A 14,138-nucleotide genomic window follows, 5' to 3' on the forward strand; every position below is an offset into this window, starting at 1 on the left:
TTTTTTTTGGGACTCTACTATTCTATCCCTCTGCTCTATAAGTGTGAAAAGGAGAAGTTTTCCCATGTATGCAAAACCTTGTTTTCTTCCAAATTAATTCAAATTAAATTCAAGAGAGTAATTTGTTGAAGTCAGTGGTATAGAACTAAGTGAGGTAAAACTCAAGTATGTTGACGTGGCTGTTTTCCTAACTTCTTCCATAGCATCCTCTGTCTGGGCACTGGAATAGCAGACAGAACAACTAGAGCAAGGTTCTGGAACTAAACAAATCAACTAAGTAAGAGGAATTGAATTACACAGGGAGAGAACTTATGACCCTTATTTGTTTTAGCTTGTTTTATTCTCACCGTTTGCAGTGGGTTTTGTAGGACAGTTTGTAACTCTTTTAAGAATTTCAGTCCAGATGGTAATTTAACTAGGCAGAGGATCAGTTGATAAAACTCTGATTAGTTGTCAGGTCTTTAGCTGAGCTATTTCCATGGCCTGCTTTAACCTATGTTTAGTCTAACAGAAAAACCTTTCAAATTCACCAAGACTGCTGAAGTGAAAGTACTATAAAGGGAGTCTTAGCAAATCTGGTCAACCCATAAAGATTTCCTTGCTTTTAGCCTTCAGCTCCACATGTTTTGCTGAAGTTAAGTTCTACAGCTTAATTTCACAATACATTACTCATACATTAATCCATAAATTTAAAGTAAGAAACAAAATCAGCTCAGAGTTTTGCAATGCTGCAACAGTGCAAGGTAATAGAGGGCACAAGACTTAGTATCTTCAGCAACGTTGGAGTCAACCACAAGAGTCCTTGACATATAAAATCAGCCAGTTTCTCTTTTTAATTCTTCCTCTCCTGCAACAAGACCAGACATTCAAGTGAATTGTCCTTTCACCGGCTATTTCTCTATTACACAGATGAGAGAAGGATGCAGACTGGGTCTTGCCACCACTACAACGGTGAAGACACGGCTTGGGCAGACTTAGCAGAAGTGTCTACCAACAGATTGACTGAACCTACCAACTTCAAGTGGTTTTGAAATGACAGTGGGTGATCTTTATTCGCAGTTCAACCCAAGAGCACCTAATGTTTTAAAATCAGTTCAGTTCTCCTTTACCAGACAGAAGAAACTTGTTGCTGCCATGCTATTCAGTGTTCAAAGCCACACTTCCCTGATAACCTTGATCCTTTGGTATAGCTGAAGCTAGTGGGACAAAAATGTGGGAGAGGCAAAAGGCAAGAGAAGAGGTGTAAAGAAAACAGGAATTGAGAGGAAGCAAGAGAAAGACAAAGATTTAGTGTAGCCAGGAGCAGTCACATGGAAAATGGCTAAAGAAACCAAAACACAGCCTGGTATTGGTGTTGACAGAGACTAAATGAGCTTTACAAGTCTTGTCAAGAGAATCCACAGAAGAACCTATTTGAAGATTCAAACCTGCATCTTTTCTTAAAAGATAAATAGGGCAGAAGCAGGCAATTCATACTTGCCAGGTAGTGTCCAGAGAGTTTACGTAACACTGCAAAAAGGTAAGCACCTATTTAAGAGCAAACTGTTATTTTTACCCAGCATGCAAACAAATCCAACACTTTCATCACAGGCTAAACCCTTTTTACTGTCAGTTGTGAGATCTCTTGATGTTATAAAGCATCACAGGGCGCAAAATCACTATGGTATTTTTTGTGTTGATTGTCAACCTCTGTTTGCTGGAGATTTGAAAAACAGAGGAGGCATGTAGCACAGGAAGATCTGAGCAACAATTAGCAGCCCTTAACAGAAAGCAAATCTGTGAAATGCATTTTCTCTCTGAGAAAGAGACTGTTAACCTCTCTGCAAATACTGAGTTAGCAAAAATATGAAGGATATAACTTAGCATCTGTGGTAAGGAGAGGTGAGATGAGATGACAGGACAGGACATTTTGCTGTGAGGTAAATGGAACAGAAGCTTTTTTTTTTTTTTTTTTTTTTTTTTTTTTTTTTTTTTTTTTTTTTATCTGGTATGGATTACGGTTTGTCAGCTCCAAAAGAGAGTTACTTGGTCTTGACCTCCCCTCATGAATTTCTTTTGTTTACTCAGGTCACTTCACTATTATTTGAACCTGGATTATATAAAAGGCAGATCTACAAAGCTGCATTTGTTTGCTTTCTCAGCTCAACATATTAAGCACAAGTTTATATGTATACAATATATCTTATTAGATAAAATGTCCTGTTTTGGTCCATTCTCTTCTGATTTATTTTGAACTCAAAGGCCATAACTGTGAGTGCCTTCAAGCTTACAGATTCTTAGGCTACTGGGGAAAGGGCAGAAAAAAAGGGAAATGCAGCAACCATTACTGTCCAACTTCATTACACTCATGTCTTGGAAGAATAAAACAAAAATGTACTGGAACTTAATCTCCTCTGAGGGAAGAAACTGAAAGCAGCACGTTTGCTAGAAACTGCACATATTCAATCCACTAAAATTCATCAAGATATGCAAAATTTAAATGCCATCTAAAAATGGACACTGAGAAAATTTACAGGCGTGGCACCATTTGTTTGGCTGTATTCTTGACCCATGACAGCACAACACAGGTGGAAAGCAGATGTTGAGAACACAGCATGCTTCCAACACCGGGGGTTGTGTGGGATGTACAAGATTCTGCCTATCTGATGGCAGGGTCCATGCTGCAGCAGGGGGGCAGAAGGATGGCACGGATTGCAGTAGACACTACTGGGCATCAACAGCAGAACCTCCTCAGCATAGCTAAACTGATTTACTAATATTATTAGTATGGATATTTCCATCACAGCCTGGTTGGGGCAAAGTAGCAGCAACTGACACTTTCAATCCTGCATCTCCTCCACAGATCCCAATGACAACCTCAGACACAGCAGTGTCAAGAACAAAAACAGAAACACCAGTATATACACACTGCATTTGAAAAAGAAACTTATTCATCCTTTCTCCAGCAGTGCCATCTTCCTACTGTAAAAACAAAGCAGGCAGAAATGCTCAAAGGAGAGATGTGCCAATTGTTTAAATCAGAACCAGAGGTGACACTCCTTTGGGAGCTGACAAGGGCAAGCCACAACAAACTCCTGGGATTTCTGCTCCCACTGCAAAACCTGCCTGGCAAAGGGCTGAGTTGCAACATGTGCTTTTCATACAGAGCACTTATTTCTGACTGTAATTTAGCCTCTTGGCAGGAGATGTTCATACATATCAAGCAAAACAGCCTTGCTCATCCATATCAACCTACACATCCTCATGTAACAGCAGGAGCACACCACACTCTCTGCTTCCAGTGGTCTCTCATGGATCACAGGACAGATTTTGTTAACCATGCCCATCTCCTCTCCAGAAAAGCCTGCTCCACAAGGCATGTTTTCTGACCTTTGGCACTGTTGAATTATAAAATCCACAGTGAAGAAGTCTCTGTGGATGTTTCTATAAACCCCTCCCACTACTCCTTTTACATGGGAATGAAACTTAAAACCAGTGGAATATCACCATTACTAACTGGATGTTAAAATAACATATAACAGTAATGCTTATTACTTATGGGACAAGAAAAGAAAATACCTGAATTACACTTCCAAAATTAGTACTATCTGTTCTTAATAAAATACAAAAAAACAGGTCATGAGTCAACTAATCTTATCCATTCACTAAGTTCTGCAGAAAAGAAAGGAGAATACAACCCTTGGAGGAGATTTCCCTTGCCTTCTATTTAAGAAGTTCCTAAATTATTGAAATTCTACATAAAAAATATATTGCGCACTGTCTAGTGAATGATGGGACTGCAATGCGTAATATAGAGAAAGTGTAAGCTTCACAATACATGCACATGAAATGACTTGCTGATCTAAAACATTTGCTTTCTGACAATGATTTCAAGAGAGCTGAGGAGAGAAAAGCAAGTTACAAAGTAGTACACTAATGATTGAAATTTGTGGCTGAAATTTATAGCTCTAATGGCATTTTACTCCCTTATTTTACATTATTCAGGTAAATAATATGCAATAAATTAGAAGAAGAGCAAATAAAAATTAAGATGGCTCCAGCAACTGCAAGTGTTTTGTCTTATCCTGCTTCATACCAAGTGTCACAGCAATGTTATGAAGCAAGACGCCATTAAAACAGAGGAGTCAATGGCAATTTCTTATTCCTCTCCCAGGTATCCTCTATACTCAGCCCAGTGCCTTAATAAAAAGAGAGAATGGGAGCAGATACAGCCAATGGCAATATGTCATTTTTACAAATCTATTGTCTGCCTGCACTGCTGAGGAGAACAAGACTTTATCAATAAAATTTGAGGATACTGCCAGCAGAAATCCAATCAAAATGACAAAGAAACTTCCTGAATATATGACTTGACTTGCTCACTGTTACAGTCATCCTACTTTCTTTCATATGGGGAAGAAATATTGTACAATATGAAAAAGTTATGGATTATTTACATTATTTTTTCTTTGTGCAAAAGTTGCACATCTGTTGAAATCTCCAGCCGTTTTACTGGGCTGTTGTTGAACTTGCCTTGCTCAGTATTCAGAATCTGTTGTCAATCAATAAACTAAATGAATGGATAAAGCATGTTCTAGGGAGAGCCCGAGGATTCACTGGTGAAATGCAGTCTTTACCAGCTGCAACTTGGCTGAGGCCGAGGGGTTCATTCAGCTTTTTAAGATGTTACAGAAACAGTTCACTTTCTTAATCCTGAAACAGAGTTCAGATTCAAACCAGAAATTCTTTGGTGGTAGTAGGGATTTAGTCATGACACGTGACACATCATTGACTAACAGATACCTTCACTGAGGTACCAGTTCAACATGGAGGGATCAGCCTTTTGAAATGGGAAGCCCCGAGCAGTCACCTGCATGCCACCACACAGGCTGTTTTTAGTTCAACATTGCCGGTGATGTTCCTACAAAACCTCTGGGTTTGTGTCCTGTGCTTGTCGGCATCCTTGTGCACCCTGTTACTACATGGCTCAGGGAAGAAGCTCAGGCATGCTGTCACATGTCAAGATGCAGAAAATCAGTTCTAGTTCCTGAACAATAGCTCTTATCATGGAGAAGGTCATGAAATGCAGTTAGTTACTTTGTGGACTGGGGATCTTGAAGGCAGATTCCCTCAAAAGGTCAAGAGTATTAAAGATATGCAAGAAGACCCTCAGACCTACTAGTCTGCGTCCCTACAGTGTAACAAGCTGCAGTGTGGCTGATCTCAGTACCAGTATTCAGAGCAGGATTTAAGCTACCACAGGAAGAAGAGCTCTGCAAAGAGCGGTGCTTACCCTCACGTTGCAGGACAACCCAGTTCTGGCAGATTTGTCAGGGAAATAGCTCAAGGAAAAATATCCTTGTCATGCTGCCAGTGCCAGTGTTAAACTAGGTTAATTGTCAGAGAGATGTGGAGGTCGGCCAAACTTGCAGCATACAGCCTGTGTGGCTTAATGTCAGACAAGAAACAAGAGTCTGCTGCTTGTGAGTAATCACCGACCTCCTGCAACTCCCACCACCTCAGTCCTTCCTCCTACCCCACCACACCTTCAGTACTTTGCCCTCTTTGGTCCCTATTCCAAAGTGGATTGCGTGCTGTGAGGGAGCCTCCAAGTGGGGTAAAGGTTTGACCCCTCTGTGCTCCTGTTACATGGACCAGACATTTAAGCCTGGTACTTTTGAGCAACTTACAGAAAAATCAAATATAATTGAGACATAAGTTATTCATGAAAAGAAACCTTTCTGCCAACCATAATTATTACATTGCCTTTCCATCCTGGCAGGGTTTTAGTGGTTTCTTGGCTGGCCCGGGCTTTACTTTTGGCAAAAAAATGTGTTTGTTGAGATTGACACTGGCCAATGTCAGCCTTTTCCAAAGATGTGAGAAGCCTTGAGAAAACAATCCAGAAGAACAAAAGGCCTAATTCTGATCTCAAGTGTGTGTAGGTAACTGTGAATGGAGTAAAGGTAACTTTTTTGCATGTATAGAAGGAAATGAAGCAGGATCTTTCTCAGTCTATAACTAAAATGCCAATTTTCCTTACACAAAAAATTCCCAGGCGGAACCAACAAATTCTTAATACTCTTATGGGGGTTTTGGTTTCTGGAGCTGTCCTAGACAAATTTATTTCTGCACCTAGAGTCACAGTGCTGGGGAATAAAATGCTAACCAGTAACACTTCATCAAACTCAGCACTCTCTAACCCATGCAGAGAAGCCAGGAGGGATGTGCTGGTGGGGAAAGGTACTATCTTTGTGAGAGGGTGGCAGAAGGTGGGGCAGAAGCCCAAACCTGAATGTGGGGATAAAGGAGTGCAATTAATCTTTGGTCAAAGAGTGTCTAGATCCAGACATTTACAGTCAACTAAATTACTTTCTGCTGCCTCCTATGCTAACATAAAACACTCTTGAATGCAACACAATATATTTAGAAAATACAGTTTGGGCAATTCAATACTGAGAGTTTAGATTGCAACTCTTTTTGTACTTTTACCAGTAATACAGAATATTTGTAATTCACCTACATGAAATTCTACTTGGGGGCTTTCCGGCCTTATTTGCATTAACATTTCAAGCTTTCTCGTGCAATTCTAAAGGCTGGAAATACAAAGGAGCACAATAGAGGCAGGACCAAGGCATGAAAGAGGAGGGGAATAAACAAAGGTAAGGACCAGAAGAGGTATGAAGCAGAGGACAAAAGTAGAAGGGCAAGGCAGAAACCTGGTGGAGAGGGGTCAGACTAACTGCAGTGAGGGACTAGGCTGAGAAAGGGACAGTAGTAGCTCTTTCCTTGAGGTTTTGAGGGAGAGCTCAGAATTCTGAAGGAAAACCAACTCTATGTTCGGCCCCTTTGTGAAGATGTAGCATAAGGGCGAAGTTAATGGTAGCTCTTGACACACTCATGCCTTTCTGTTTTAATTCATCTCAGTTCTGCTTTCCAAGAGACATCCAATTCTAACATCCTGCAAAAGACCCTCTGAGTTTTATCTCAGTGTGCTTTGTCCTGGTATTCAATGCAGATATCCTAAACATTTAATTTATATTTTCATTCAAGAATATTTCCGCTTAAGCCTTGCTTCCCAGCACTTTCAGCTTTAATTAACCTCACAGTTTAGCTTTGACACAGATTTCCATAAACACAGCTTTGCACAGAGTAAGGAGGCCAACACGTGGCTTTTGCAGTGGACTAACACATAAGCCCAAAGGGGAATCCAGGCTTAACAATTTTGTCATGAGTATTGCACATCCTGTGCTCCCCAGCCTCTGTGTGGCTAATTTCACAAGGATAGACTTGAATCCAGACACAAGTTTCCCCACTGAGTAGAACAGAAATTACGGAATTTGGGTGCACAGTTAAGTACAGTGCTGTAAGGGGGCTGAGAGAGTGCACTTCATAGTTTTTACTGCAAAAAAGATGTGCTCAATGGCACTAGAAGACAGCTGGCACCTGTGTCTCTTCTTTTTAAATTAAATAAAGAGAGAAACTAAATTTTACTGGTTATTTCAGCCCAAACTGCTGATTTGAAATTTAAAAAAGTAGTTATTGTATAAAAGTTATATGAGGAAACACGATCCAGTTAATTTGGTGAGATTCCTTTGACAGTTTCATGCAAAACTCAAGAAGGGCAAGAAATTTTTTTTTTCACACATTGGAGTAGGTTGTGCATTTCCACCTAACAAACAAAAGATTTTAAAAAACAATGACTTGTTTCAGATTAGTGGGATAGATCTAGCTGATGTATTACCAGCACGGACTAAGGCCAGGAGCTGTTTAATCCTTGGAGAGAAAGAGTGCCAGCAAGAGTGACTGTCAAGGACTCCCCAGTGCTCGACCTCTGCAGAGCACACACAATGCTCAGCAACATCCTGGGCACTCGCTCAGTCAGCATAGCCACGTGTTGAACTGGGATGAGGCTGAAAACCACCCCACTCTGTCACATGATTGATGTCCTTAGGGAGACAAGGTGAGGCTATTTACTGCCTAGTCTTGCAACCTCCTTCTTCTCAGTTTTATTTCTGAGTGACTGAGCTAAAGGTGCAGAAAATCCTGCTATTGAGAAATACCCTCCTGCACAGTTCATCTTCTGAAGGAGAGCGAGAGCAATGGTGTGAGCAGTGCCATCAGGTCATCACACTCAGGAAAGCCTCCTAAGAGTGACCACAGGCTGCCTTTCCATCCACATACCGTGTTTTTAACTGGAGGGAATAACATACCCAAAAGTATGCTGGGGCAAGCATTACTTTTCTGAAGATAAGTTAAACAAGAAAGAAAGATAGCAGATGTCTTTCAAAGTTTTTACAAGTATATAATGAAGAAGGCATGGACCCTGGGGTAGGGTGTCTTCAACACCCATGTAGACCCTTACAATGGTGAGAGACATTGGGCAGGTGTGGCTACATCCCACCATCTCCCAGAGATTCCTCAAGGTAGAGCTCACAGTTTTCTCTTGTTCTTCTGTCAAATATTTCCATGGGCTTCTCCTCAAGAGAAAAGTCTCCCTGGCTTACCACATGCTGCTCTTCACAATTTGGCAAAGAGGAAGGACAGAAACAACATCTGTGTCATGATCTTTGCTAAGAGAAGGACAACAGAGAATAGCCAGGGAAGTTCTAGTGCAGGTGACAACTCCAGGGGACATGTATTTTCTTCCTGGGAATATCTGTAATTATCTGACTGCTAATAGAAAACTAAAAATAGTGGCACCCACCATCTATCCCCTAAAATACCACTACAACACATCCACACACCTCTCTTTCCTACCTGTGTGGCGTTCAGCTGAAGTGCAAAGGTCTGACACAGCCTTTCCCCAGCTTCATTTCTCCTCTTCAAATATCCTAAAATCTCTTTATTTTTTAGCTAGATTCCAGGGCCTGCCTCTCCAGATGGGTTTTGGGCTAATCCCTATTCTCCAAGGAACTTGTTCCACATTTAGGAACAAAAATGCCCTGGAACTAAAGCAAACCTCAGCAGTTCAATACAAATAACATAACCTTTGAACAGAGTAGAAGGGAAGAGATGGATTGTGTGAGAGAGAGGGCAGTGTGAATCCCAGCACCCTTATTCTTCCTCTTGTGCCAGCACCAGGGATGGTAACTGAATCCCCTACTGTCCACCAGCTCTTTTCTTGTTGCTAGCAAACCCATCATTCCGCTCTTCCTCCTCAACTGGTATCTCTAGTGGCTGACAGCCAAGAAAATAATGAGTCCTGACTGAGGCTAGTATTTATTCTCACCAGAAACCAAGGATAGTGTGATAATGAAAAAAATCCTTTCTGCCTACTACAGTCTACTTTTGAGCCATGGTGCAAGTCATCAGATACACTAGACACAACAGGGACTCTCCAGTCAGCTGTGGGGAAAGATTTATGAAGCTGCATGTTTGGGGTACAAAAGTTCTGTGGCAGTTAACCTGTGACCCTGGTTGTCAGGCTGTCCTGGACACCAGTGGCTAAACTGTTTCACTCATAAAACTTTGCATTAAAAATGTCTAAGCAACTGAAGTAGCAACCTGTACATCATAACATTTGTATAAACTGATTAAACAGGACAGAAAACAGTATTTCTCTTTTTCTTTCAACTGCTGTTATTAGAAAGGACCTTGAATCCATCCCACTGATCAGTATATCCACGCCTTGTGCAGCATCCAGCAGCAGCCAGAGGCACTACATACACGTGGAGGAGAAGGAGAAATTCCTGAAAGGAGGTCAAACTTCCTGGTGCCCTTTTGGATTGTGTCAGCCCCAGTAAAACCCACTTTCTGTTGCCTTGGCAGAGAGGGAGTGGTGTGGGAGCACTGGCTCCTGGCAGAAGGATGCCAGATAGCATCCAGGGCTGGGCAATGGAGATGGGATGTGCACCTCCCATTGCTGACAGCTAAAGATGCACGTCCAAACCACAGTCCACACCCACTCCATTAGAACAACTGCCGACATTCAGCACAACTAACATCTCGGTGAGTTAGAAGGCTAAATAAATAAGAGATGAATAGCTACCGTACATCATAGCCCTTTATCCCAGGAGAATCAGTGAACCTGAATTCCCCAAGAAAAGCAAGTAGGCTGCATCTGTGCCTGTGTTCTGATTAATCTCATTGGTTTGTTTTCCTGGAAACTAGATGTCCCAGATGCCATTGTTTCCATTATAAGTGTTCATCTGCCCTCTTTTGAGCTTGATTGTTCCTGTAGCCTGCTTGGCTTAACTGTTTTTAGTTTGCTTGTTGTTTGTGGATTTTGGGTTAGTTTCATTATTTTTTTATTTTTTTTCTAATTAACATTCTTAAACAAAATGCCAGTAAATTAAAATGAGGACATAGTTGCAATCCTGAACACTAGATTTGTTTAAATGCTTAAAAACACCTACAGCATACAGAAATCCTAAGCTGTTGTGTGCAGTGTGACTAAATTATTAATAGTTGCCATGCACATCACACAAGGATTTCAAAAGGGGACTTTGTGTTTTTGCAAAACACTGCTATTTTTGTCTGACAGTAGAGACAAAATAATTTGAAAATTAGTCTCTTTGGTACTAATCACAACTGTTACTAAAACATTCCCACTGCAGGCATAACACTGTAATTTTTCATTTTTGTGAGAATTAGACATTCTATTCATTATCTCAATGAAGATCTTGAAAGTTTACAATTTGTTAAAATACAAACAACACATAATTAAGAAAACATAGCAAAACAAATATCTATTTCTAGTAATAAAATCTCCACTAACTAGTGCAATCCATTCAAGCACAAATCAAAGTAGTAACATTTACAGAAGATAGCATAGAATATGCTATCTTTATGGGTTGGAAAGACCAGCTACAGGGTCGTTCGGGGTGGGTTTTTTAGAAACATTAAGATAGATATATGAATGGATTGCTATAGTTAAATTTGCTCTACAGAAAAAATAACATTCTGCTCTGGGCAAAAACAGAAATACGGGAAAATTCTCTCCTGTCTCAAGTGAATTATTTCTGGTGAAAGACTTCTCAGCATTTTGCTACAGGCATGCAGTTTACACACAGAACATTATGCATGTACACAGACAGTGCTCTTCTGGGGGTGTCTATCCTGATGCCTTCCCCTATACCCAGCTCCCCCCAAGGCTATTTAAAGGAAATAAAGGAAAAACACAGATTCGGAAATGGAAATAAACCCCAAACCAACAAAGACCTAAAACATCGGTACAGAAAAAGAAGTTGGTAAGGAAAAAAGCAGATTCATTCTGTATGTCTTAGCTGCTTCCAAAGCAGAAAACAATGGGGACATACTGCTATTATTAGCCCCTGGATGGGAAGCAGCACGGTGTGAAGCTGTTGGCAAGACGTTGCAGGATTTTCTTTGCACGTATGCACAGGCACACACACAGACAGACAGACCCCCAAAAGACTCATGGAGAGCCCCTTCCCGCCACTCGGGTGAGACAGACAGACAGAGAGCACGACGCTGGCGCGACTGTGCGTACTCACAGCTCGGAGTACAAGAAGTGCAGGTTGCCCACATTGTCTATGTAGTTTGCAGGACTTAGCCAAGGTAGGACCAGTAACAGGAGAGCCTTCATTTTCAGTGCAGTGCTGGCACTGCTGCTAGGTTTCCTCCTTCCCACTGTCTCTCTGTGCTGGTGGGACACACAACGAGAAGCTTTCGTGCCAGCCAAGCCCCTTCTAAGCAAGCCTTTCCATTTCAACGCAATGGTAGCACATTATGAATCGAGCTTAAATCCCTTAAACGAAGCTACGCTGCAAAAATCATTGACCTGTAAGAGGATTACTTGATCTGACTCTCGGATGGGTAGATGTGAGGGTTTAGGGACAGCACAGCGTGGTTGGCGAGACAGTGACTTATGCTGCAGAGGAGAGCGATGCTCGGGGAAGAGACCTGCCTCCTGCAGGATTCAGAGTGGTTCTTCAGAGGCAGCTGGTATGTTTACATCACTGCCCACAAGCAGATGGGTTACGAGCTAAACTGCATCACAGAAGGGTGTAGCTGTCTAACAAGGGGGGGGGAAAAATGCCCCCCGTGGAGTTTAGTAGCAGGCGATATCAGAAGACCACACCTTTTTAAAGTAAAACACTGCAAAAGATCACAGCCAACGGCTGGCTGTTTGCATCTCAGTCTGAATTCCCCAAATCCAGTCACATGTTTTTGTACAAACATAAATCATGTAATAATCCAAGGACATATCCCTTCTCAGGGTTTTTTTGCAGGATGCAAGAGAAAACATTTTAAATAAAGATGCTTTTTCAGTGAACTGCTCCATGGTAACCGGTGTTTAAAAAAAATTATAAAGTTCCCTCATCAATTACAAAGCATAAAACGGCAAGCTCACCTTGTCCTACCAGTGACCTCATCCCTGATCAGGGCAAACTTTCATTTTCTCGCTTAGAACCAGGACTGGTCTGAACCCGGATAATGCAAGTAATGTGAGGACTTCTGACCACCCTGGTGACCCTAGCAGAGTCTACTTTAATTTATTCACTGAGAACAAAATAATGTTCTGTGGAAATACCAGGTGGCCTCTGAACTGTTCTCACTGCAGACACCAAATATATATGATTATTATTGTATTTGTTTTATAAGCAAGATCACACATTTCCCCTTCCCTCTATTGATTCACCAGAGTTAAAGAGAACAACATCAGCTCAGTCTGTTTAATATGGGCGTGGTGGAGCACAACATCCTTCTCTTTGCCATTAATTGGAGATGGGATGGCAAGAGAGGTTTCTGCATTTACAACAATTATATTAGGCAGAGGCATAAGATAACTTAGGTGATAATTAATTAATGTTGTGCTTAAAAAAAATAAAGTTACTGTGCAGTGTCTGAAAGCACAAGGATGTAGAAGTCCACCTTCAGGGATCACTCAAAGTGTTCCCTCCTATTTCTTCCCTGAAGTGGTAATGCCAGTGAGGTTGCAGTACCAATCCACTGTAAAGCTGAAACTCCCAAGAGCAGAAGTTCCCAGTGGTTTCCTATTCTCCTGTCTCTGCCCTTTGGCCTTAAGGTAACTCAGTCCTCCCAACCATTGTGAGGAAGGAAAATCCATGTCATGAGTAGCAAAGAAGCAAATTGCCCAGCCTATGTAGCAGTGCTTTGTACTTCACTCTATTAGAGGCTTTAGGGTAGGAAGACTCTACTCCAACTCTCCAGTCTTCTGCTCCTGGGGTTTGCAAACCTGGGACCTGGTGCAGGGAGCCGGACACAGGGAAGAGGGAACAGCAAGAGATGGTGGGAATATGTTCCCAGGACAATTCTTTCTATCTCTGCTTGGGCCCAGGCCAAATGAGCCAGAAGCAAAGGAGCTTGAATATCCTGAGGGGAAGATCCAGGCCAAGCCACTGACATTCAACAGTAAGTGCTAGAATAAAACCTGCCAGGCCTCTACAGGACCAAACCATTGTTTATAGCTCTGAAATTCTGTAAGATATGTAGTGAAGGGTACTTTTACTACTACCTTAAGGACAAGAAAGTAAGACACTGGAGCGACTTCCACATATCCGCATAGAAGCATCAACACTAGAAATCAGAGGTTGTGCTAGCTATTTGTCTTCCATGTGAAAAACCAATATTCCAGTTTGCTTATTTATTGGGGGTTGGGAGTAAATTGAGAAAGGGTGTTCTACGAATTCTATAGCCACAGCATTATCATGTAAAAAAAAAAATTAAGAAAACAGGAAGGTCTAATCCACACTGAATTCAGCTATATGTATAGCAAAGGGAAAGGGCATTTGCACTAGGGGTTCAAGATTTTGTGGCTGGAATCTGTAGAGAAATATAATTTCAGTGACAGCAACTCAAAGAAGACTGACAGTCCCCTTACCTGCATTTCTGTTGAAATTAACATTTGAGGCCTGTTAGAGAAGTACTGGCTAAGACAGAAAATTATGAGTAACTTTGTTATTTTGTCCCCTTAACCACACACAGTGGAACTCCCAGAACACTGCTGGCCTCTTGCACCATGAACCAGAAGCATCCTCGCATTGAAAGTCAGGTGCAGAAATGTGGGGACAAGGGCACCCAAATCCAAACCACCAAACCTCCAGCATCTGAAAAGTGGTCTCATCACCTTCACAAGGGATCAATAAACCCATTGCTAAAGCCTGTGGGGTTTTTTGGGTTTAGTAATGCAAACTCATCACATTTTTGGTTGGCTAGGACACCATAACTTC

At 41.5% G+C, this 14,138-nt stretch overlaps 1 protein-coding gene across 7 annotated transcripts in view; it reads right to left on the reverse strand.

Moving 5' to 3' along the window:
• LNX1 (ligand of numb-protein X 1) overlaps positions 1 to 14,138 on the reverse strand; it is a 120,432-nt gene that overhangs the window by 50,497 nt on the left and 55,797 nt on the right. The window contains exons 1-2 of one of the 7 annotated variants that reach the window (XM_040065533.2): positions 11,726 to 11,785; positions 11,439 to 11,587 (exon numbers count right to left, since the gene is read on the reverse strand). The exons of 5 other annotated variants lie outside the window; for them this stretch is intronic. In XM_040065533.2, the coding sequence (XP_039921467.1) occupies positions 11,439 to 11,530 (92 nt within the window). In that variant the 5' untranslated portion in view covers positions 11,531 to 11,587; positions 11,726 to 11,785. Of the gene's footprint in view, positions 1 to 11,438; positions 11,820 to 14,138 lie in introns of those variants that run through there. One more of the 7 variants, XM_040065534.2, reaches the window with a different exon arrangement.

The sequence above is a fragment of the Hirundo rustica genome, chromosome 5, assembly GCF_015227805.2.
Source record: "Hirundo rustica isolate bHirRus1 chromosome 5, bHirRus1.pri.v3, whole genome shotgun sequence".
NCBI lineage: Eukaryota > Metazoa > Chordata > Aves > Passeriformes > Hirundinidae > Hirundo > Hirundo rustica.